This window comes from Gymnogyps californianus, chromosome 19 (assembly GCF_018139145.2).
Source record: "Gymnogyps californianus isolate 813 chromosome 19, ASM1813914v2, whole genome shotgun sequence".
Lineage (NCBI taxonomy): Eukaryota > Metazoa > Chordata > Aves > Accipitriformes > Cathartidae > Gymnogyps > Gymnogyps californianus.
The window spans coordinates 10,352,785-10,378,014 of NC_059489.1; the positions used below are offsets into that span (position 1 = coordinate 10,352,785).

General features: G+C 45.5%; 1 protein-coding gene across 1 annotated transcript; it reads left to right on the forward strand.

Annotated features, from left to right (window-relative positions):
• Positions 1-24,840, forward strand: METRNL (meteorin like, glial cell differentiation regulator). The gene is made up of 4 exons (XM_050908398.1): positions 1-113; positions 6,065-6,453; positions 23,093-23,152; positions 23,886-24,840. The coding sequence occupies exons 1-4, from the start codon at positions 1-3 to the stop codon at positions 24,200-24,202; spliced, it is 879 nt and encodes a 292-aa protein (XP_050764355.1). The 3' UTR covers positions 24,203-24,840.
• The last annotated feature ends 390 nt before the right edge of the window (positions 24,841-25,230 follow it).

The following is a 25,230-nucleotide window of genomic DNA, read 5'->3' on the forward strand; positions in this document are numbered from 1 at the left end:
ATGCGGAGCGCCCCGGCCGCCGGGCTCCTGCCGCTGCTCCTGGGGCTGCGGCTGCTGCTGGGCGGCGGCGCCGCGGCTCAGTACTCCAGCGACCTGTGCAACTGGAAGGGGAGGTGAGGCGAGACCCCGCCGGGCTGGGGGGGGGGGGGGGGGGACGTGGGCGGGAAGCGGGAGCTGCCGCGTCCATCCTCCGCCCCGTCGGGGGAAGAAGTTGGTGCCGAAAACAAAAGGGAGAGCCCTCCCGCTGCGGAGCGGCGCAGGGCGCTGAGATGCCCGGCCGGGGCTCGGGGAAGGGGGCGGCACAAGGCGGAGAGCCGGGGGCTGCGAGGCGGCTCTGCCTCCATCCCCCTGCGGGGAGCCGGCCCCTCCCGGCGGGCTCGCCGCGAAGAGGCGCGGGGCAGCGGCCCCCGCAGCGGGGGAGGGATGGAGGGGCCGGGGCGGGCTGGGCTCCCCTCTGCCCGGCAGCGCGGCTCGGTGGGCTGGGGAGGAGGAGGAGGGCGGTGCCATGTCCGCCACGGAGAAGTTTCTCCCCGCGACCATCTTCCCCGCGGCCCCCAGCGCTCCGCGGAGGCCGCGCCCGGGGGAATCAGCGGGGCCGGGCAGGCTCCGGCCGCGCCGCGCCCGGGGCAGCCCCGGGTATCGTCCCGGGTATCTCCCCCGGCTTCTCCCGCCGCCGCGGCCCGCTGGGACCCGCCCGGGGATGCGGCGCACCTGCGGAGCGCTCCCGCCGCGGCGAGGGCCGTCCCTGCGCGGGTCTGGGTCTGGGCGCCCTTCCCGGCCCCCCCCTCCGCGCAGGTCCCGGCACTTCGCACTCAGCCGCGCCGCAACCCCTGGTGCCCCTCCCTGCTCCCGGGAAGTTATCCCGCATTTCGTCCCGCGGAGATGATGATGATGATGAGCCCTGGGAGCAGGAGCTGGCACAGCAGCCTCCCTCCTGATTTATTCTAATTGCACTGGTTGTGAAACCTCTCCAGTTCTCAAGTGTTTATCTCCCAAATTATCTTTCCTTTAATTGCTTGTAATAAGTTTAACGTGTGTGGTTGGGTCTGTGACCTCCTCCGCTGTTCATAGTTTTAAAAAAGCGACTCTGCTAACAAGCAAGTGTTCCTGGGTCAGGCTTTCTGTACTCGCAGAGTAAAACGGTTTGACTCTAATATTCTGCTCAAATCTGGCTTGCTTTAAAAGTTTGGCCAGCTTGTATCAGTAGGGTATTTTGGAGTAGGGAGAATTCAAAGCGGGGAAACAGCTGGATTGACTTTCAACATAATTATTTCTTATCTGTTACTGTCTGAAACATGCATATACTTGGTATTTACTTTTTTCTGAACTTTTCTTGACTCTTGACAATTCATGCGTAGTTAATCCCAGTGAATCCACTTGAAGGTGATTCTATTTAATAGGGACCAAACCTATTAGTTCTGTGGCGGACTCCTAATTGTATCATTTTGCTTTACCAAGCTCCCCTCCTCCGAAAGCTGTACCTGCTTTCATCCCTAAGCATCCTAGCTGCATGTACTTACCTGGACCTTACCATGTGGTACCGCAGCATGTTTTTTTTAAAGAATGATGATAAGCCCCTGTAATCCTGTCCTGTTTGGTTCTTATTTTTGTCCTGTTTTCTTAGAGCAAGCAGTGACCACCTATGTCAGCTGAGCAGGGCTGGAATAAGCAATGCCTTGAGTATCAGCTAAGGGGGTGATGCTTGGGAGGGGAGGGGGAAGTGAAATATCATTTCCTGTAACTGAGTTTGGGGTGAACTGGTGATGCAAGCTTGGACTCACTCGCCTGTTATTGATCTGGTGTGCCAAAGCGGGGCCGAGGGTGACAGCTCCATGATGATGCCGTTGGAGGCACAGGGAAGGAAGGGCTGCCTTCTTGCCTGCACAGTTCAGTCTGGGTGGTTTCACTTGGGTGAGAGGGTCCCGGAGTCCAGGCGGACAGGAGTCTCGGGAGGGGATAATGTAAACCAGGCTGACTTTGGCCTTGCTGGTAGCAAACAAGTGTCGTCAGAAATGCTGGCATTCCTAAGGCTGTTAAATATCATCTGCTTTGTTCTAAAAGACTAGCAGTTAAGAAGGAAAGAAAGGTAATTTGATGTACCAGTAAATACCATCTAATTAAATATTTCAGTGTGGATACTAATAGCTGTATGGGTCAGAAAGGATTTTTTTATGTGGAATATAACGTTTTGAAGTCCTGTGATGTTTTTTACCTTAACTAACTGTTTGAAAAACGTATGAACTTGAATGCCAAAATGTAGTCTTTCTTCCCCCAGTGAAGTTCTAGGTTGTCCTGTGCTGGCAGATTTGAGAGTGTAGTCATCTCCTACAGTAAACCTGAAGGTGTTTTCTCACCTTTATATACATGTCTATATTAAAAGCAACAATCTTAGAAGAAGAATATTCTGGATATGAATTTTTTTTTTCCCATTAGCTTGTGGAGAAGTGACGAGCTTCTATCCCTGAGTAGCATGAAGAGCTTCACTAAGATTCCTACAGATATCCCTCACGCTTCCAGGGAAATCTGATGCAATGCACAGCTTGACACCTGCAATTTAAGTACACTCCATAGGCCATAGCAGCATCTTAATAAATAGCTTGGCAGAGAGCTTCCAGGAAAGCTTTGTCCAGAAGAGAGCAGAAACTTCACTATGGTATGTGTCTGGCTATTACCCTTGCTGTAACTTCAGGTTTTCGTACTGCAGTGACCTCTCAATGCGTTGGGCAAAAGTGCTTCAGTGACATGCTGAGAATATGCTAGTCTGGCGTTTTTGACTGTAGGAGCGAGAACTGAGCTCTGATGTGGCTGCTTGTATCAATCGATCTTGTCCTCTGCACCGGTGGGTGCTCTAGGGAAGTCTCGATGCTCTCTAGATTGTCATCTTCAATTAAACACTCCCAAGTTAGGAGCGAAAGTTCCCTGTGTTCACTGAGGGGTGCTGGGAGGACGTGGCTACTTCTAGGGCTCTTCAGAGCATCTGTAATAGAATAAATAAAGTAAATAGCTAAAGTAGATAGTGTGAATATTTGTCCCGCTCCCTTTTTCTTTAAATAACACCTGTTGCATATTGCAGCATAACAGCTTACTGCACCGATAGTGTCATAGGTCTTTCAGGGCAGACATAGGGGGATGGCTGAAACCAGAAAGGGAGAAGAGTGAGGAGACAAATGCAGTGATTCAGGATGTCCTCATGGATTGGCATGAGGAAGTAGTACTTGTTGCAGAAGTAAGTCCCCATAAACAGCACAGATTTGAAAGGGAGGATGGATGGCTCATCCATCACTGTAACCATGAAACAGCTGCCCTATCTCCTTGCCATATACTTAAAAAAACAAAACAAAAAACCCCTCAAATGAGCTGGGGAAAAAAAAAAAAAGGCTCCTGGACCTCCATTATTTTATGGACATGGTGTGTCTGATGAATGGCTAGTGAGAACTAAACATGACATTAAACAATCTCTCAATGTGATGACATGTCATTTTGACAGAAAGCAAAGCGACAGGTTTTACTGGATGATGGTGGTTGCTGTTAAGTAATGTGAGCATGTATTTTGAAATCTGCTTAACTTTTGAGTCATCCTTTATTATAAGGCTTAATGGGTACAGGTACTTGTGCTTGATGTAGCTGTCTAATGGCATCACTCTTGCCTGTGGGATATAATTGGCTTTCAGAAGATAATTTCAGAGTCCACCCTGTTTTTTGTTTGAACAGCATGAACGTTTGAACAAAATGAAGGTTAAGGCTTTTTCCTCTGGCAGAAATTCACTGCCTCAGTGTTGTTGGGATCACTTGCAACAGCAGTTTCACTGCATGAGTCTGGAGTTTTGCCCCCGGTATCTTCCTTCTGTTTAAGCACTCAGGCTTCAGGGTGGAATTTGCCAGCATAAGTCCTGCAAAACCTCTGCAGCTTGTTTTGATGTCTTGAGTAGGAACAAGTGATGTGCGAGGATAGTTTTTTGCTGAGGGATAAGCTTTACACTCTCTAATTTTACTTATTCACTGCTTGCGCATAAACAGACTTCTGTGTTTTCTGTTGAGTGGCATCATGCGCATGCTGTGGTGAAAACTGATTTTGTGGACCAGATGTGGATTTACAGTCAACTTGAAATATCCCATTGCAAGTTAAGTTTCCTGAATGTGTTAAGTACTACTGAATTTGAGGGCAAGAGACTAAAGGTCAAAAACTTGTCCCTCTTTTCTCCTCATCTGTGTTCTTGATGTGGCTTTCAAGATTATTCAAAAGCATATGTTTGCAGGCACTATTGTTATTAAAGATGACTTTTTTTTCTGAGCTTCCTCATGTAACCTCTATCGAGTGGGTCACACTGACACTCACAATAATGAGTCACGTCAACAGTAAATGCAAACCATATGGGGTTTTTTTTTTCCCTTTTTTTACACATGGCTTCTTGTTACTTTCTAAATACTGACTTGAATTTAAACCCTGTTCAGCACCTCAATATATCTTTGGGGTGGGGAGCTGTGTATTTGGAGGTTTCTGTTGAGAAACCAGAACCTGATGTCATTACTTGCAGTACAGTAAAATACGTTCTTTGCCACAGATTTCCTGTGTAACCTCAAACGAGTCACTTAATCTTTTTTGATTATTTTTTTTCCCTGTCTTGGTTCATCTGGCTACAAGTGGGAATGTTGTGAAGCTTCTCTAAAGTACTGCAAAGCAGACCCGTGAGCTGCGTTGAAGAGTCTCATTTTGGGTGTTGCTCTACAGGCACAGAATAAAAGATGCTTATGTTTGGGAACTAGGTACGCAAAGCGTAGGAGGAGAAACAAGCTTGGTGGTAAAGTGATTTGCTCATACTCGCATAATAGGTTTGTGACAGGACAGGGACTGGGACCAAAGGATTTTTGCCTAATGGCCCAAATACTGCAACCAATAAACCAGGCTTCCAACAACTTTTTCTTTTAACTGGAGTGCCTACAGCATGCAGTGTCGTCTTAGTGCTTTGAGTCACTCTGGGTAAAGAACCTGTGGGGTTAGTCCATCATCAGTGACAGGCAGCAAGGGTTGTGTAGAGCTGTCCTCGGTTTAGGCTGTGGGCAAGCAAGTCATGGGGATTTACTAGTCATCCTGCTTAAGCATGGCAATTTGCTCTCCTTTCACTGCAGTTGGCCCTGGGATCCCCGTGTTGCTCTCATATCCCATCTCTGTGATCACTGGCTCTCGAAATGGCTGTTGGGGTGTTAATTTTTGGCCATGGTGCTGGGTAAGGACACAGGACTGACAGTGGCCCTGTGCCCCAGCAATAGTAGCTGGCCACGTGTTCTCCTTTTTGCTGAACACCCATAGCTGCGTGTCTGCTTGTAGCCCATCGGAGCTGGGCAGTAAAATGATAAGCTAAACTTAAACCTCATATTGGGGAGAAGTGGGGGAACAGGTACGTACTGAAGAAAGCAGCATAACTCAGCGCCTCCCCAGCTATGACTGGGGAGTGTAGTGTCTTCTCTCCTCTCCCTACCTCCCCGTTTGGAGACTGGGGCTGCCCAGCTGGGGCAGAGGGTATCAGTAGCACCCAGAGCATCCCTTTGCTCCAGTTTACAGGGTGAGCTTGGCATCCCTCCCAGTTTCAGATCCATTGGGAATATAGACTTGGAAGGGGAACAAAGTACTCGGAAAAAGGTGGAGTCCGATCTGCGAAGCTGGAGAACGTGCTGGTTTAAGCCACCAGGAAGGGAGTTCAAGCGTACGTGTTTTACTTAGTATGCGCCAAGTCATTTGCCACAGCTCAGCTGATGGACAGTAACTGAGGCTGTAGTAATTTAATTGCTTTTGATCATGTGCTTATATCCTATTTAATTTTGAAGTCAATTACTAGTGGTTTGACTTTTTCTTTTGGGAGATGATTTAAAATTGTCCCATAATATTAAGGTTGCAGTCTTGCAAGAGACAAGCACTTCTGACTGCTGCTGAGCTGGATGGGCTAATACTAAATACTGCCGTAGGTTTCCTGCGTTTGTTGATGTGGGTCTTTGAAGGTTTGAGGTTATGACAGTCATGTTACTAGCTCTGTCATTTCTCTAACTTTCTCTTTCTTTCTTCCCCCAGTGGCTTAACTCACGAGTCTCACAAGAAGGATGTTGAACAGGTCTACCTCCGCTGTTCTGAAGGGTCAATAGAGTGGATGTATCCCACGGGAGCACTCATAGTCAACCTGCGACCCAATACTTCACCTGCCTCTTACAAACATTTGACTGTTTGCATAAAGCCCTTCAAGGACTCTGCAGGAGCAAATATTTATTTGGAAAAAACTGGAGAACTGAAACTCTTGGTCCGAGATGGAGATCGCAGCCCCAGTAAAGTATATTGCTTTGGCTATGATCAGGGGGGCCTGTTTGTTGAGGCCACTCCTCAGCAGGACATTAGCCGGAAGATTACAGGCTTCCAGTACGAACTGATGAACAAGGGGATAGCATCTGATTTGCACACAGTTTCTGGTGAGTTCTGGGATATTGGTCATATTTTCATGTACTGTATGGGATGCGTAACAGATGGCAGAGTGAGTGAGTGGGAAAGTGGTTGGGTCTGAATTTCATGTGCTTTTAAGGACATGTTTTATAAACAGGCTATTGCGGAAGAATTGATTTTTTTCTGGGTTTTTTTTGTTGTTGTTTTTTGGAAGCTGGTAGCATAGGCTGAATTCCAAATGATTTGTTAAGGGCTACATTGTGAACAATTCTCCCCTTGCAGGCGTGGGGTGAATCACAGGAGCTGGCTTTACCCTACAGTGAACTCCAGAGTGAACTGGGCTTCCGAGCCTTGCTGTAACAGTTTTCTAACTACTTTTTTACTCAGTTTTTAAGACCCCGCTGCATGTTTTGAATAATAAACGTTTAAACAAGGAGGAACTCCTTTTCCGTGGGTTTTTTTTTTCCCTCTGAAACTACTGCTACTTGCTGACCTAATTATGGCTTCTTTTTTTTTTTTTTTTTTTTTAAAAACAAGGAAAATGGTGTGTTCCTTCCTCAGCTCTGCCTGTTACACTCTCTTGAGCATTACTGTGCCATGGCAGAGCCCTTCAACACCATGACAATACTTTTACAGTGCCGGTGTTGTCTTCTCTCTCAACCATTATGAAAAGCAAGTTTTGTAGGGAGGAATTTTACGCCAACGAAAAGCTTGTAGGAAGGGGGAGTGGACAAACTGAAAGAGCTTACAAGCCTGTAAAGTCTGATACTAAATAGCAAGCTAAATACCATTTGGGAAAAATAGCTCTAGGTGTAACCTAATTGTGCTAATCAATTAGACAGTTTGAGAAGAAGAAAAACTAGCATTTGTGGAGGATGACAGCGGGGAAGGGGAAATTCTCTTTATATAGGTGGTATCTGGTTCCTGCATCTCCTCCATTCAGAATTGCCTCTAGCTTTTATCCCCGAAACCAAGGAGGGGAGATTTCCAGAACAGCCTGAGGAATAGCAGATCTAGGGTAGTTTGTCCCAAATGACTAAGGAGGTTTCAAGGTTTAGGTATTTTAAGTGGGGAGGCCATGGTGGCAAACAGATTTCTCTCTTGAAATGGTAGGGAGTGAAGGCAGCCCCGCAGCAGGGGAGAAGCGTCCTCACAGCACGCTTGAGATGACTCGGCCCAGGGTAAAACCCGATGTAAAGTGAGCCTAAGATGCCGTACGTAGGCTGTCTAGATTCTGCGGTAGTGATGCCATATGCTTTGCTTGAGATGCTACTTGATAAGCAGTGGTGTGGCTAATTAAACTGCAGCTGTATCTTCTAGGCATTGCATCCCTCCTTTTTTGGGATAAGCGATTGCAGAACTGGAGTCCCATCCTCTCCCCTCCCCTGGCTCCCTTCCACAACAGGACTCTGGATTTGTATGTTTGTATATTTGCGCATACTCGCCACCCTGCTAGCGTTTAGATGTTGGCACACCAATTCAGATGTGGCTTTTTTTTTTTTGTACAGCTCTTAGCTGGACTGAGATGAACAGTTCTTAACTTAGCAAGACAGTAGCTGGCTGCAGGCTAATGCAGTAACCCCAATAACTGATAGATGGCGTGTTTGCCATTGAAACAAAAGAACTATAAACACAAATATTCAAATATTTAAGTTGCCTTCCTTACTCTTGCCGTGTATGCAACTTGTAGCTTAATATTGAGGATTCTGCATTTTAAGCAGACTTCTCTGCTTCTACATTTTACAAGTGCTGCAAAAGAAGCAGGGTAGCTGCTGCAGAGCTGTTTTCCCAGTAAGATCATTTCTGCAAAGATGAGTATGCTGTGCAGAATGTTAGCTATGTAGTAAAATTCCATTGCAGAAGACATTAAATACATTGTTTAATCAGTTATTTGGAGAATGTTCCCAGATTCAGTGCTTCTTTCTTTGACAGGCTGTGAGGATGGAGACACAGGCAGGCTAGTGATAAGTCACTTTAACTTACCAAGAAGAGTCCTATACTTTCCCCCCCCCCCCCCCAAAAAAGTTGAAATTGCACGTAGAAAAATAATATGCGAGAAATACTGTTTATCACTGCTGGTTTTAGTTTGCACATAGATATGGTTTCTCTCGAGCTTTACTAAAATCAAGAGGGCATACTGCTGGCATACTTAACATCACAAGCCGGCACAAACTGCTGTGTTTTTAGAACTAAGTGCTCTTCGTTCCACATAAAATCTTGGAGATTTTTAAAGCTGATGGGAGTTTTCTTCAGAGACTTTCAGAAGTCAAACTGAGGACTGAATCCAATTACAGCCTTCCTCTTTGATAGGCATATTAAATCACTTTTTCTGTGACTGCTGTATTTTCAGCTGTAACAGACACTGGTTGAATTTCAGTGCTGTCTTATAAAACAATGTGGTAGGCTATCTGCTTCACACTCCAAGTGTCTTGTTTGGACAGAAGAAGCTCTTTAATAGTTCATCAGCAGAAGCTTCAGGGCAAACTAGGCATCTCTATTGTATTTTAAATTATTTCTCTTGCCTTTTTTTGGATCCCCAGACTCTGGGGAGGGGCAGCGGGGGGTGAAAACACGATGAAAATGCCGTACATGACTCTTTCCACTACTCAGTCAGATGAGCACTTTTATTCTCCTATAAATATCTATATGTCTGGGGAAACTGCCAAATAGCTGCCTTGTGAGGCTTCTATAGAGCAATATATTTGGGGCTCTTTGCAATTCGTAGACCTCCTTTCTTCTGGAGCTGCTTCTAGTTTTTCTGTGAAACCTCCAAAGAAATGCCCTTTACTGAGCTGTTCATTTGGAGGGGAAGTTTACAATCGATTGACTGAAATCACTGGTGACTTCTTCATCGGAGAGGAGGCTCAAGCCAGAGGCAAGTGCTGACCTTAAAGGAGCTGAAAACTGGATTTAAGGCTCTGCGTTTCTCTCCAAGCATACCTCTGTCCCTGGGTCACAAACGTGGCTTACAGTGTTTTGGCTGTTGCACACTGGAAAAACGAGCCTGCTCATCTCTTAGTTGCAGTTTGACGGAGTTCAGCAGAGCTGGCAGTACGTGTGAAGAGATGACAAAGCCGTGAGATGCTGTTGCAGATGGGGGCTGAGATGTGCTGGCAGAGCTGGGCAGAGGAAGCTCGCGCGCTTCCTGGTCTCGCTGAGCGCTGCAGCGCTTCGTCTGATGGCGAAGGACCAAAAATCACAAATATTGCATTATTTTCTTACGACTGCGGAGTGGGGGAGATGACTATCATAAAAGACCCAGGTGTGGGGCTCAGTAATCCAGCCCTTTCCTTGTGCAATAACTACTCACTAACAACTTCTCTCCACTTTCCCTAAACGATGTGTTTGTTTCCTGGTGATAATTCTTGTACTCTGCCCTTGAGTTTATACTCTCTTCCTAACCTGGCATCCCAGCTCTGATTAAAGAGTATAAGTCATCTGTTTAATACTTTAATGACCTGTTGTGTCCTCAGAGTCCTGACATTGCAGGGTGCATCAGCAAATCAACAATGCTTGGCAAGGTGCCTGTGGCTTAATTAGAAAACCTCAAGTTTTATTAGTTTACAGTCATTCTTTCCCACTTAATCAGAGTCTAGCAAATAATTCAGTAGAAAACATACACAGGTTCTGAACTGGCCTTTCCCTTTTCTGGGGAAGATAGAATGACACAGTGCAGTCTTACAATTTTCCAGGTTTTGGGGGTTTAGCCCTTTTCTTGGCTCTGAGCCTGCCTTACCACATTCTCTTAAGACTTCCCTAGCTGTAGGAAGTATTTGTAGTATACTGATAGGTTCTAATTCAGATTGCTGAAATTTGGTATGGGAAGGTTTTTAACTGTGATAGTAACAAGCAAAAAAGAGCATTTCTGGGGGTTTGTAGCTTCTTATGCTGGGCAGAGGAGCGAAGGCAAGCATGCTACAGTGCTTGTCACCATTTTATGCGAGTAGTCCCTAAGAAGGGTCACCTTGACAATTCAGACATCTTGATGGGTGTGTTCTCCTCTTTATACCCAAAGTGATGGATGACTGAAAGCGCTTTTGATTTCAGATTAGGTTTTGGATTGGACCCTTATATAATTCCCATCCACACTGATGGTCCATTAACTTCAGCTCATGCTTGCAGTGAGGCTCTGAAGCCTTGGTGTTTGCCCAGCTGAAGAACTGAGGCACTATGACATTTTGGCCCGAGGCCATTTGAGAAGCAGCAGAACTTGTTTAGGTTGCTGAATTCTGTTGATTCTAATCTTTTCTGCTTGTGCTGGAAGAAAACACTCTGGGTCTCAGCTATACTGGGAAGTAGATGGAGGTTTTCGCAAAAGTGGTATTTGGCCATATAGTTCCCGGAAGTTTTCTGAAGGTGTTGACCCACACGAGCTTCTCAGCTAGAGTCGAGCATGTGCCTGGTCTAGGTCTGCCTTGCACCACAGCAAGCTGCTTGGATTAAATGCCTATGAAAAGTGTGAAGGTCCCTTGAGAGTCATTTGCTTTTTAAGTTCTTCAGCTTCTGCCTAACTAGTCTGAAACAAGAATCTGTAGGTTTGACCAAACGTTTTGGAGAGGAAGGTCAATCCTCTTCCCCTCTCCCACCAAACGACCTTTATTTTGTTACCTAAAGTCTGTGTTTCAAGAGTGTCACATCCAAGCTCTGGATCCAGCTTTATGTAAGCTGCGTAGTTTGCTTTTCCCATTGCACACTCATGGGGATGTCTGTAATTTGGTTGTTAGAGTGCAGGAGGTAAATTGAAAGCCCTTTCATTACCCACCCGCCTTTGTGTAGTAAAGAAGTCAAACTTTAACAAAAACGTCCCTTTATCTTGATGGCATCTACCCACTTAGTGCAGGTTCTAGTAACTGTTTTATATGTTTTCTTTATTAATGCTGGGTACCTGGCTGAGAATATTAATAGATAGGAGGTACAGCACTCAAGTGGGTATCTGAAAAACAAGGCAAAACTGGATAAATCCAGTTAACTAATTAAGAACAGTATTCAGCTATTTCCTGTATGCTGTTAATTCACTGGCCTGAGAAAACAGATTGGAAATTAAGAAAGCTCGTAAGTATTTGGGCTATGCTAGTGTTGCTACTAACAAATGGCTTTTTGAAGCACCCTTCTTGACTTTTGATCTTTAATGCAGTTTGGGTTTGGCAGAGGTGGGGCACCCATCTGCCGTATCTCTGCAGGTATTCTCCCAGAGCGCTGTTGTCCCCGCAGCTCGTAGGCTCCTAATCTCATGCTTTCCTCTGCTTGCTCCCAAATATCCAATTTTTTTTTTTTTTTTTCTTTCTTGGAGGCTGAATGCGCCGCTAAGCTTTGTAGCCTGAAGCAGCAGATGCGCAGGTGTATTTTTCGCTTCGTATCGGAGTGGAAACATTCTTGTTTTTTGTCCCAGAGGCCGGTGAGGAGGAAGCTGTGGCTGGCGTGCCCGCTCTCTGCCAAGGTATTCGCAATATGGAAATGGCGGTTGGTACCTGCTGTGCTCATCGCCACCATTAGCAGAAGAGGTGATGGAAAGAGGCACTTGGAACACTTAAATTGAAAGTCCCTGCGACCTTTACACTTAGCACAGGTTCTGCTTGAGTCATTGTGACCATCTGAGATGCTGGCACCGCACGACGTGGCAGGGGTGGGAGCACCGCTGTGTGCTGCAGGGTTGACAGCGGTGTATATTCCGATACACCCCATGAGATGAGAAAAATGGCTTGCTTTGTCTTTCCCCTCCCCCCCTGTTTCCCACACAGGATAAAACTCCCCTGTTAGGGGAAAAAAGCAAGTGAGGTCTGGTTTGATTTGCACAGAAGAACAGAATTGGTATCGCACTCCTCCCATCAGGATTTGCTGGTGAAACATATAAAAAGCAGCTAAGCAAAGTCGAGGGATCTGTTCTATAAGTCTGAGTATACATTGTCTGGGCGGCATGTAAGGTAGGCTCACCGGTGCAGCTAATGGTTTGCTGTTTCCTTTATATGCTTTTTCTCTCTCTAAAAGGTCAGCAGCAAGTTTTAAGAGAAAACCACCAGAAAACAGCCTTTAATGCACTTGTTCAGAATACACTTCAGTTATTGGCCTTGTAAGGGACCATTTTGACACTCCTGCTTTAGGATACGTTATCTTCTGAATAGTTTTTTGTGTGCTCGCCCTCCTTGCAGGAGGGTCTTCTGTAGTTACTTTCATGTCTGTTCCCATAGTAAATGATGAGACAAAACTAGACACAAAGTAACATTTATGAAAGTAAACAGCATTCCCTAACCCTATACGTATTTGAAAAAGCACATTTTAAGCTAGTTTCTGAGAGCATATCACTGAACTGAGTGTCATGGGTCAACATCTAAATTGGTCAGGCTGGTTGCTGTATAACAGAGCCTGGAGTGGGATTAATTTTGAGGAGCTAGAAACCTGCTCTAATTATTCATGTGCCTAAAGTGGTCAGACTTGCAGCGAATGATTGACGGGGGGGGATTTTGAGAGCAAAGTTTTGGGGTTTCTTCCTGTGTGAAACAATTTCAAAGTGCAGTTCTGGTGCTCGGGGAATGCACACGCTCTTACATGTCTCTAAATTGAGCAGGGGTGATGTTTTCGGGATCTGAGCCTCAATGAGGTCAAAAATGTTGAACTGAGAAGGCTTCACCTAAAAAAAAAAAAAAAAGAACAAAATTGGAGGGACGCCCTAATTTAATCTCTCCTTCCCCCAAGAAAATGAGTTTGACAGCAGTCTCCTCTGGCCCTGCTTGTCCTTTGATGTTGCCAGGACAGGAGCTGGTTTTGCAGTGGGCAGAGGAGGTGACAATGGAGCTGCAATGATAAATACACAGCTGCAGGGGAGAGGGGGTAAGAAAATAGCTTATTTTTGCTAGACTGGCCACGAATGCCGTTAGCTTATTTCTCAACTCAGTGGGCAGTCAAAACCAATAAGCAGTCAGGTGTATTGTCCGGGCAGCTGGGGCTCTGCTTTGCTCTGACCTTTATGTACTGCGGAAGATAGTCCCACAAACAGATTTGCAATCCAACGGAGTTGCTTGGCAGTCTTTAATAATGCTCTGTGCTTGCTCTGCAAAACTGTTTAGTTTGCTAATTCCTGAGGCTGTAGTTAAAGAAGGGATGGGAGGGCGGGAGAACCGCATTCCTCTTCCCGCCCCCCACCTTCCCGGAGGAATAAGAAACTTGCTGAAACTTGGGCCAAATTTTTCCTGTGTTAGGGCCTTGATTTACAGGACAGAAAATCTCTTTCACCTTAATCTGTTGTAGAAGCCAGAAAATACACGTTGTAATATTGCACGGGTACTTGGAAGCTACCCTGGACCCAAAGCTGTGATATGCTAAATCTGACCTTGGGAGGTTTAATACAGGGTCAAAAAAGCCACCACCATATGTTGTGCAGCTTTGATCCAGCAGTAACTTCTGCTGCTGATTCAAATTTGTGGAAGGATTTTTTTTGTATGGGTTGTATGGGCACCTCCTTGGGTGTCTCTCTGCACCGCTCTGACTCCTAGATGGGATTTGGGCATTGACTCCTGCGCTGGGCACAAACTCTGGTGGTTGCCTCTGTCCTTTCTGGATCGAAGCCCCGCTGCTGGGAGACTTGTGGTGATCGCTAGTGCTGGGATATGCACATGGAGCCTAGCCTGGCTTTCCATTGCCTTAACCCACCCCCCAGGATCCTTCCTGCTTGTATAGGATGCACCTCTGCCCCACCAGAACTGTTGTTAGCTTTACACCAACTTCATCTATGTATAAGTGGATGTGAGAAATTTAAGAGAAAAAAAAAAAAGGAAGAAGTCCAAGCTTATGTAGAACAGGTGAATGATCTTAATATGACAAAGAAATGTGCACTGTTAAGTAAGGAGAGGTGTGTATGTCTTAAAGCTTTTCCTGTTACAAGTGGAAAACCTTAAGTAACTTTGTTTTGGGTTAACTGAACAATGTTACAGCATTGAAGATCTCACTGCCTGAGATGTAGCCCTTCCACAATCCTCCTGAAGAATAGGCTGATCAAATAAACATGGTTTTAAAATGAAAACTGGCCTTGTTCCTTCAGAGCTCTCCGACATACCAAAAAGAATTTGATTTCTAGAAACAGGAAGGAGAAGGACCTGTGTGGATGTGAGTGCACGTATGCTACTTTTTTTTTCTTCTTCTTTTTTTTTTTTTTTTTTTTTTTTGTTTTTAAGACTCACTTAATCTTTGATCTGTCATTACTCCACTCTCAGGGTTTAACTTTAACCAGCCACTTGTTACTTAATTCTATTGCCCTGCTCCATAGGAGGCATTAATGGACCGGACCGAAGAGGAGGGTGGTGGGGAGGGAGGGAAGGCTTTGCGTTCCTGGCAGGTCTCCAGCCTGGCAGTAGGTGCTGGCTCCAGCCTCTCCCATAGCCCTGGCAGGGGCAGAGGGAAGCTCCGGCACCCGAGCCATGCGCCTGGCTGCACAGCTTCCCCAGGGCACGGGAGTGAAAAACACCTCGCTTTTTCATTTCCTGCCTTGCAAGCACTGCATGACGTCTCAGCTGAGTGTTTTGTTAGCTATCAGAGACAAAACCAAACAAGACATCAAAACTTTCTTTATAAGTTTATGTTTTCCTAGATCTGATTAGTGCGTGCTTTTACAAGGCTTTGGAATGACATTTTCTTTAGAAGAAAAAAGAAGTATTTTCTGAGTGAATTTTAGGAAGGGATGAGCCAAGCTATAAATCTTTGTGGGTTTTGAGTCAGTAGAAATATTTGCTTTGGTCCTGTGCTGCTGGGCGGTAGATGAGCAGTGTGGAGGTGTGATGCTGCAGCTGCCTGTGCTGGCAGGTTCTCGTTGGGCAGCCAGGAGAGAGGTCCTGCCCCTGCCCTTCCTCTGCTGCAAGGTTGGAGGAGATCGGAGGAGTCCCTCAACCATCCGGAGGCACCTCTGACTTCCAGCAACACTCGTCCATCCTCACGCCTGCCCAGCGCTTCCCATTCCTAATCCCCCTTGGGCAGCAGCGGTACGTTCGAGGAAGGAGAGAGGTATTTTCTGTGAGATAAACAAATAGATATATTTTTTTATGGCTTTATATTGGTGTCTTGTCGCCATACAGCAGGAAAAATTCCCAGCAGTTACCTTGCTGTCTGCTTTTCTCTTTAACTGCAGTTAGGAAGGGGGAGAGAGAAAGCAAAGAAATGGCAGATGATTACAAATGTTGCTTGCACAAAAATGTGGACTAGTACAGTTGCAGAGATACTTCTTGTTTGCTGGGCTCGCTCTCTTCTGCTGCAATTCAGACAGAAGGAATTTAACTGAAAATCTGATCTGCTGAGTAGGGCTTTCTGGACACGATACATTGCAGACCTGACTGTAACTGAGGATTTTTATAGGGCTGGTGAGGCAACGGGTAAGTGTAGGAGCCCGGCTGGGAGTTGGCACTGTCGCTGTGACAGTTACATCGCTGCCCACCCCAGCACTGAGGTTTGCCATGGCAGCGTGGGAGCCCAAAGTCCAGCACTGCTCTTTGAACGCTGCCCTGGGATCAAGAGGGTGGAGAGGGTCGAGGTAGCGATGGAGACAACTGCGCCTGTTGGCTGCATACGGCAGGAGGGGAGGCAGGGAAGGAAGGGGGACGGTGTTTGGGACAGGCGTTATTCTTCCCTGATGGAGTAATAAGCAGCCCAGAGGAGGCAGGACAGAAAGAAGTGTCTCAAAAAGTGTCTCAAAGAACTGACACTTCTCATAAGTTCTCCTGAGTTGATGCAACTCGTGCATGGGCCTGGAGTAGAGTTTAATAGTGTCTAATGCTGCTTGAATAAAAACTGCTCTGCTTGTTTTTTTTTTCTTCTTCCCCCCTGTTTTTTTGTTTTTTTTTTTAAACAAATGGCTGTTTGTGTTTCTAGCTGACCTTTCAGCTCATTTGTTAGAATGGGTGCTGCATCTTGGAACAGCAAAAAGGCATTGACTCTGCAATCACAGAGGATCCTTACGTGCTCTGTAGCTGCTAAGCCAAGTTTCTTTTTGAAAGCTGTTGCAAATGGAGCTTGCCTAGTACCAATCTCTTCCTCACACTGTTTACATAAATTGTACGTTTGCAAATGGAGCTTGTACTGTACCAAATCCTTTGGTACTTAAGGACTTTAATACCCTGTTGGAAGACATTTCTGTGAAAAGGTAGATTTCTGGTTTATGGTCTCTTGTTTTAACATTTCTCAGAACACAGAGGTCATCACATCTCTAATGGTGAGGTTTACAATATGCTTTTTTTATCCTTCCTTTGCAGGAAGGAAGTGGTATTAACTCAATTCTCCTGGCACAATCCATGCCACAGCATATGAAAGTCTGCATTTCATTAAACTTATTTGCAGGTTTAAATTGTTCTTGGCCAGTGTCTATATTTTCCAAGTTACTTCTGGAAACTTGTACATATGTACAAGTTGAACTGAATGTTAGAAACGAGCTAAGGCAAGGAACTGGAGTTGACACTTTCTTTTCTGAAGAGGTAAAATCACCAATATTGCTGCTTCACATAAAGAAGTCAGGGGAGAATGTCCATTGCAGCATCATGATTTTGGTCCAGCAGCTGAATCACCATCTTGTCCTGTACCAAACCTTGGCTGTGTTTTGGCTGTAGAAGAAGGGAGCCTTTGAGTTTTGTGGCTTTGCTCATGGTCCTTGTTCTGAGCTGCCTTTTCTGCTCAGCACAGGGGCTCAGGTTAACCTTCTAGCAAATATGGGGATGAATTCTTCTGCCTTCAGAAGAGCACTAAGCTCTCTTAGTATGTTATTCATAGCATTAACATTCTATTCATCGAAGAAGAACAATCCCTTCGGATCCTGTGTCCGAGGCTTATTGAGCCAAGGGACTGGGAGTAGCGCAAGTCCAACTCTCGTGTTTGCTCCCTGACTTGGCGTTTTCCTACTGACATGCTGGAAAAAGTGCAGTGCTTGCAGAAAGCCGTGTAATCCTATCCCATCCAAAGACAGGAAAACCTTGTAAAACAAAAGAGTGATGAGAGAGCTCCTCTGTGTGTTGTGACTGGGTGTCAGTAACTTCCAGCCCAGCTGTGGAGATGCTCTGTGTCATCTGGCCACGTTTTCCCTCTCTGCGTGGCTGCAGGTATTATGTTAAATGCAGGTGTGCTGGATGCAGCTCTGCTGGCCTGAGCTCCCAGCTAGCATGTTCAGTTTAAATTTGAGATGCGCTGACGTGCAGATGCATTGATGTAGTTTAGATGGTGTATCGGTGTGGGGGTTGTGAGTGTTTTGAGGTTGAGTGTTATTTTGACTTGCTCAGGAAGAGCTTTCTGAGGGGCTGAGGAAAGTTGAAGTTATATCGAGAAAGGAGATGACTAGTCAAAGCCTGGTAAACCAGAGCGGTTTTCAAATTCTTGTCCACCTCCACTGCAAAGTAGCAGGTCTTTTTGTTTGGGATATGAGCTGTGAGAGGTCTGTTTCATGGCAGAAGTGTTGCCTGTTCGGAGAGGAAGCCTAGGCAAATTTAGGAAGAAATAATTACAAGGATTTATTCTACTTTTTAATTAGTTAAAGCAGGATCAGGGCAAGATTTTTTTTTTTCTTGCTCATATGATGTTTGCCCTTAAACTCTTGTCTCCCAGCTAAATCAGTGATCCAATAATCAGTTGAGACATAGTCACTTCTGCTTAAGACTCAGAAAAATGACTGAGAAATGCACCATCATTGGAGAAACCGCATCTCTATTTTTATAATCTGCTCTCGGAAGTCTGTACTCCGTGTTTCCAGGAAGGAGACTCATCCTATGATGCCCTTTCCAGTACAGTTGCAATTAGAGACTGCCAGCAAGAATTTGAAGGGTGTGGGTGGTTTTTTTTGTTCCGTAGGAACTAATGCTGATGTCAGGCTGAGAGCTGTCATATGGGAGATGGGTCTGCTGTGGCCCCACGCTGGTACGGCTTGAGGTGCTGCAGTATGGGCTGGCTTAGCTTAAATCAACCTGGTCTGCAACAAGACCCATTTGAAGGTCTTCTGCTGAGCATGCAAGAGAAAAGACTACTTGTTTTAATCAAAAGATTTAAACCTAGAGCTAACAGAAAATAGTGCTCCAACCCTGCCTGGGCCTCCTCAGTAGCTTTTGATACTTAAAAGGTCTGATTGCTCTTCAGAGGATTATTCAGAAATACTAGCGTGTGGGTGATGTATGCCGCGGAAACTGGAAGCGCAGATAAACCAGCTCTGTGTTTCTCTCCGCCACCATCCACACCTCTACCACACCGCATGCGTATACAAGCTTCTTAATAAAACCAAAGGGTATTCCTCGGTAAAGCGGTTTTCTGCAATTACTTTGTGTTAAACATTTTCACTTCTGCTTAAAGGGTGTCTCTCTTCCTGTGCGTGCTGCCGGAGCAGTGATGTATGTTCAGCAGAGCCTACCCAGAGATGCAGGATGGATGGAGAAGGTCTTTTGGGCTCAGTGAGTGGAGCTTTGGGACAGTGTGTAGAGACCTGCAGCTTGGTTCATCTAGTCTTCTTCATAGCTATGAGGTTGTGGAGCCTGTTGAGAAAATTCGGGACAGACAGAGGAGACTTCTTACTTAGGGGTTGGAAGCTGGTTTTGGGGTAAGGTAAGGTCAGTCGGATCCATGGGTGGCTGTTGAAACACAAATGTTTCAAAAGAAGATCAGGCCCATTCATGTGGTTTCTGTGACGCCTGCAGCCAGAGCCAGCACGTCTCACTTTTAATGTGTCCTGCAGGGAGCTGTCATCCTAAACCATGGCGATGGCCCGTCAAATAACCCCCATCTCCTATTTTCATAGGATAGAAGGGTTGCGTGCAAATGTCGCAAACCAAGGGAGGAAGGACTGGAGTTATGTGTCTGAGCTGAGAGAGGATGGCAACAGCTACCCACAGTTCTCGAGGCAGAGGGGACTCGTGCTGAATTGCAGCACTAAAGGTGCACTTGAATCCATCCCCAATATTGGAGGAGATCCTTTCTAGCAACTCAACTCCCTGGTGCTGGCTGAGCTGGGGACCTTCTGGAGCTCATGGCATCTCCTCAGGGCATGTCCCTCTCTCTTCCTGAGCGTTTCTGCCGCCCTGCGGAGAGGACCAGCAACGTGTTTGACAAAGCTGTTGGCCAACAAGTGCAGTCTATTGTTAGTATCGCCACGTCCTCCTCGGTAACATCAGGTTCAGAGGGCAAATCGCTCAAAGCAGCTGGGACATGACTGCTGGCTTGTGAGGAATGATGTAATTACATCTCCCTCTGCGGGGAGGTGAATAGAGAGGCCTTTGGAGGCACTGGACTGGGGGGGGTGGAGGGAGAGGGCTGCCTCAGGTTACTTCAGGTCAGGATACTGTCAAAATCCATCAAAGGCATTCCCAGGAGAGTCGGCAGCCGATGTGCACAATGCAGGCTTTATGCCACCGGCGGTGGAGTTGAGTTATAGGCATCTGGGCTTTAGAGGGCTTCAATAAAACGTTGCTTTTCTCTTTTTTTTTTTTCTTTTTTTGTTTTCCTCCACCCTTCCCCTGCTGCTGTATGAATTAAGGCTCTTTGGCTTATCGAGTTTAAAGGAATTAGAGCAGCTGACGTTGATATTGTTGTTGTTGCAAGTTCATAGACTTGCTTTTGGATGCGAGAACCTGGGCAGCCCTCGAGACATCCCCAGGGAGTCAGGCATCCGGCAAACACAGCCGTCTTGTTCAGTAACCGGGCCTGTTTCCCCAGAAAATGAACATCTTCACCTGCTGTGCATGAGTGAAGTGCTTTTTTTTGTTTTCTTTTTTTAGTTATAAGGATGCTTCCCATTTTAGCCTGAGGTGTGTGTGTCGTTTTGACCTACTGATGCAGGAAAACACCTGCCGCCCGATCCCAGAGTGAATGAGTGCTGAACTGCAGCTAAAATCACTGACTTGCGGCATAAACACACAAATTCCTTTATGGCTGTGATTCAAAAGAAAGTGTAGGCATTGCCTCCTCCTAAGGATTTTGTTTCTTTTATGAGACTGTATAGGGATGTAGCTTTGGTTGTAGCGAGTGAATGTTATTTGCTTTTTAATGGTCCATTTACCTCGGCAGTAATCCTTCACGACTCGCTTTCCATCTGTGCTTGCATACCTTGTTTTTGCCACTTGCAAGATATACTTGATACTCTGTGAATGCAGATGTGGGAGTTGTTCCACAGAAAAGGATTTCTGTTCTTCATGTGTCTGGTATTGCAGAGATGGGTGGTGGTAAATGGTTGTTAAGTAAGCTTGCATGCCACCAAACTGCTGTGAGTCAGCATGGATCTGAAGTAGGTTTTAAGTACTGATCTAGTGTGAGCAGTGCTTAGCACTTTTAACTTCCTTTTGCATTTAAAAAGGATGCAGGATTTTGCCTAGAGTCCACAATTAAAATGATTTGGTTCTGTGTATACGTGGAGATTTGTTCATTTGATTTATTATAGTGTCAGTCTGTTTAAATGGAAGGAACCACTTTTAAAGTATTTTGGTTTTCATCTTTAATGCCATTGCTTGTGTTGCACTCCTTTTGAGAACAAAAATGGCTTAGTCATTTTGGTTTTTTCAATTTTCTGATGGGGTTGGATGAACTACAGAGATGTCTGGTCTAAACCAAGACTGTTTTCACTCAGACTTAAAAAGGCCGAGATGCCTTTTTATTATTAGATCTTTGCAGAACAAAATATCTGAAATCCAGTGTCTGAAATCCAACTGTGGATTTTGAGGATGTCCATCAGCTGTGCTTTGTTTTAGAGCTTCTGTCCATGTGAAAATGCTGTAGGATTCGCGCAGGATTGCAGGTTCTCTCCATTGGCTTGATCTAACTCAGGTCCTGATTTGGGCAGAGGGAGGCCGGGGAAGAGGGGCATTTGCCCTGGATGAATTTGGTAGGTGCCATGAATGAAACAACTCCATAGTAGGACGTTACGTGACTAATATAATTTTCTCTGTCAGATGAAACTTGGATGTTTGGTCTAGCCACTAATCAAAATCTCTTGAGTCCAAAAATTAAAATATCTTTAGACTGAATCTATTATAGTACTCCAATTAAGTCCAGGCTTTGGCTGGCTCTGTATTTCTCATTATATTAAAGAGTTTCCAAACTTTTCCAAAAAAGAGAGCTGAAATGGTATGTGGGGGAAAGAAGGGCAGTAAAGGCTGACTTGTTTCTAAAGGCCCTGGAGGCATTCAGACTCGACTAAATAGAAATGCCTGATTGATCCAGATGCTTTAACAAAACCATTTTGCCTATTCCTTGTCTCTTCTTTTGGAGCTTTTTAACCTTCTTGAATTATTCCTTCAAATATCCCTGCCCAGAAAAGTGCATTTTACATTCTCTTTAATCCTATTAAACAGCGTGTTACACTGTGTATTAATCATCTGACTGGAGCAAATCTGGTGGATTTGGTTCAATAATCCTTCTTTCTGGATCACTGCCTTTCTGGGACCTTGGAAAAAATAAGAGATTTGCCATGTCTTACGTTAAAGAATGGCTTGTGCCGTCTAACAGAGGAAGGCTAATAGCTGAGCGTCGTAGGCACCAGCTACGCGTTGTTTAGACTAGTTTAAATCTACTTCTTAGTGCAATGGATAAACTTCTCTGGGAAGCGGGCGGGGGTGAGAGGAAGGGTGTGACTATTTGGGAATCTGGTAACTAAGTGTTTTCAGATGTTGAGGTTCAAAACCTAAATTTTTTGGGGGTGGGGAGAAATGGGGTAGCTTCAGCTTGGGGTTTGATCATGAACTGCGTGATGAAATAAGCTGTAGCTCCAATGCTTCGCCTCGTCTCCAGCATGAGCCCTGCTTTGCTGTAGTCTTTGCCTGTGCTGATCCAGGCAGAGCAGCACGCTTGATGGGTTTTCATTTTTCTGACTGATGTGTAAGTGCTGCTCCAAGATGACATCAAGTGAAAGACGTGGGCTCTGATCCTTCTGCCGCCAGTGAACAGACTTAATTAGCATCGCTGGGCAGGGCAGACCCTGATAGTAAGCAAATTCCTGAACTCAACAGGGTATTATAGAAACATCTGTACGGCAACTACAGTACCTTCTCCTCAGAAATAGCTGGCTGAGTACAAAGAGGAGTCACATTCTTGCATTGATTAGATTAGTGCAGATATCCAAATGTTTCCAGCAGTACAGGAAATGGTCTTTGTGCTGCTTGAGCTCTAACAGATATGGGCTCGAGTTTCCGCTTTGCCTTGATGCCCTCAAACACATGCGCTGGGGTTTTTTTCCTCCCCGCTTTGCCTCCCCGACTCTGTAACCTCCTGGATCTTTGATGTGGTGATAGACTAAATGGCTTGTGAAATAGCCCAACAATACTTGATAGAAATTGTAAGAAAGAAGCTTTGCCATCAGAGTTTAAAAGGCACATGATCTTCAAAGCCTTTTTGAGAGCTTTGAATTTACAGCAGAGCACGCTGCAAATACACCCAGTATCAAAATGTATTTTGCATAAGCGCAGCAAGCGTGTGGGGTGTTTGCTAGATAATATATCCCAGCAGGAGCGTTAAAGAGATCCATATTGCTACTTAAGTACAAAAATCTCACGGAGGCTAAGGTTAGCCTCCATTTCTTTTAGCATTATTGGTGCCTGACAGGTCTTGGGACCACTTGTCCCTGTGTCGTGTGTGTGCGCGCGTGTATGTGTGTGTCCTGGTTTTGGTTAATTTAAATACTGGTTTGTTTATTTACTATTGTCTAGTCCTTTGCTAATTCTGACCCTTTCTCTCCAGCTCCCTGCCGACCATGCAGTGACACAGAGGTCCTCTTGGCTGTCTGCACTAGTGATTTTGGTGAGTTGTTGCTTCCCTCCTCCCTTCTCCCTCGGGTGTCACTTGAATGTGACATCCATAAATGCTGATGGACACTACTTACACTGGGCAACTTCCACCAGCAGTAAATGTGGTCTAAAGGGGCTGTGTGCATGGGAGAGAGAGGAGGACGTGGTGTGAAGGACCTCAAAACCGTGTGCCCAGCTCGCACTTCCCCAGGGTGGACAGAGAATGACGCAGCAACCACAATGGAAGTAGAAGTTCAAAGACTTGGGTGCATCTAGGAGAGGCCTTTACTTGCTGCCCTAAAATGGACTGCTGACGAAAGACCAAAAGTTTCTATAATTCTCTGTGCTTCCCTTTTTAAAGGGGAAATTAATATTAGCTGGTATCTGTAATGGCTGAAGAACAGAAAGTATGTTGTCAGGGAGCATTAAGCATGTATCTTGCTGTTAGAACTCTTTATCACGATTGATGCTATTTTTCTGATGTAATTATTTTTGGGTTTAAATTTAATACGTGGGTGCCCTTTGCTGGACAGGTTACAAATATAAACTGTAACGAATACAAATATATGCTGGAGGTTACTGACATAAACTTAACTCTGAAAAATAACGGAGGACCCAAACTGGGGCTGCTGTAGTGAAATCAGTTCCCCTTGAACTGCCTGCTTGCATGGGGCTGAGTTTGGACCTGGTTCTTCCAGGGGGAGGGGTTGGGGTAACTCTTCCTTACATCCTTTTTCTGTTTCCAGTGATCAGAGGCTCCATTCAAGATGTAACGAACAAGGCAGAAGAGCAAGAATCCATAATTCACGTCGGTGTCAACAAACTGTACAGGCAGAAGAGCAAAGTCTTTCAGCTCACGGGGGAGAGTGGGAACTGGCGAGGACAAATAAAGACCCTGCTGGAGTGTGGGGTGAAACCAGGAGACGGAGACTTCCTTTTCACGGGACGCATGCACTTTGGGGAGGCCAGGTTAGGCTGTGCCCCTCGTTTTAAAGACTTCCAAAGGATGTACAAAGAGGCAAAAGACAAAGGGCTAAACCCATGTGAAATTGGCCCAGATTGAAATCCCCTGTTTGGCTGAAGATCGCTTTTAGCGTTTGGCCGGGAATTTTTCCTGGCCGCGGTGAAAACTGAACAAAAACGGTAACTGAGAGCATGGACAGATCTGGAGTGCAGGCTGAGACCCCACAGGACACGTCTGCAGCCTGCGATGCTGTTAGACTAATGGAAGCAACAGAGGTACGAGCTCAGAAGGCTGCCAAGCGAGCAAGGCTGGATTTTTAACCAATCTTGTCCTTACGAATTAAGTTATTATATTTTTTTAGTGACTTCCTTAGGAAAACAAAGAAAACTCCCATGTCTTAATAAAAAACCCAAATGAAAGCCAACATGCCTTTGTATCTTTTTAATACTAATTTTTAAAAATGTCTTAAGCTGATGTAGCATTTGGTATGGCATATTCTGTATAAATGGCCGAGAATGTGATAGAGCACGGTAAAACATCTTAACATTGATGCTTTGTAAAAAGCTTGGTGTACAATTCAAAGTTGTTTCTTATGACAGAAATTTATGGAGCCAAACTCTTGTGTGTGTGTGTTCTTTTTTTTTTTATTTGAAAGAATGTACAATCGCCGCCTGCAATTTTTTGTCCGGGCTGGCAAATTCTTTCCATTCCAGAGAAATAAAGGTCCCTGGATTTGACACATGCTGTTTAAAATCTTTATTTTTTTCTTCTCCGTAATGCCGATCTCAGCTAGTCCAGATGTGCTCATAGATCAATTCTGGGCTGCTCACTTATTTTGTGGCTTCTCTGAGCAGAAACAGAGTTCCTGTGAGGCATTGGGAACCGCAGTGTTTTTCAAAGGGGAAGCGGGAGCTATTTTTGGAGATTTTTAGACACGTGTCCAGGCAAGGCTCTAAGTGTTCTTCTCTCTGATGCCTATGGGGTTATTTTGGGAACGGCTCCAAAGAGCAGGCTGCCCCTTCGTGTTTAGCTTGCAGCTTTTAATTGTGCTGGCTGGTAGCTCGGCGCGAGGCGGACGTTCGTGCCTGCCTGCGAGTCCTGGGGGACAGGACCAGGCCACCTTGCGA

What these genes read in the sequence shown, in the direction of transcription:
- METRNL (XM_050908398.1), top strand. Translation starts at nt 1, where the DNA reads ATGCGGAGCGCCCCGGCCGCCGGGCTCCTGCCGCTGCTCCTGGGGCTG. An exon ending in TGATTTGCACACAGTTTCTG is followed by an intron (nt 6,454 to 23,092) that starts GTGAGTTCTGGG and finishes CTTTCTCTCCAG; the next exon opens with CTCCCTGCCGACCATGCAGT. An exon ending in TGTCTGCACTAGTGATTTTG is followed by an intron (nt 23,153 to 23,885) that starts GTGAGTTGTTGC and finishes TTCTGTTTCCAG; the next exon opens with TGATCAGAGGCTCCATTCAA.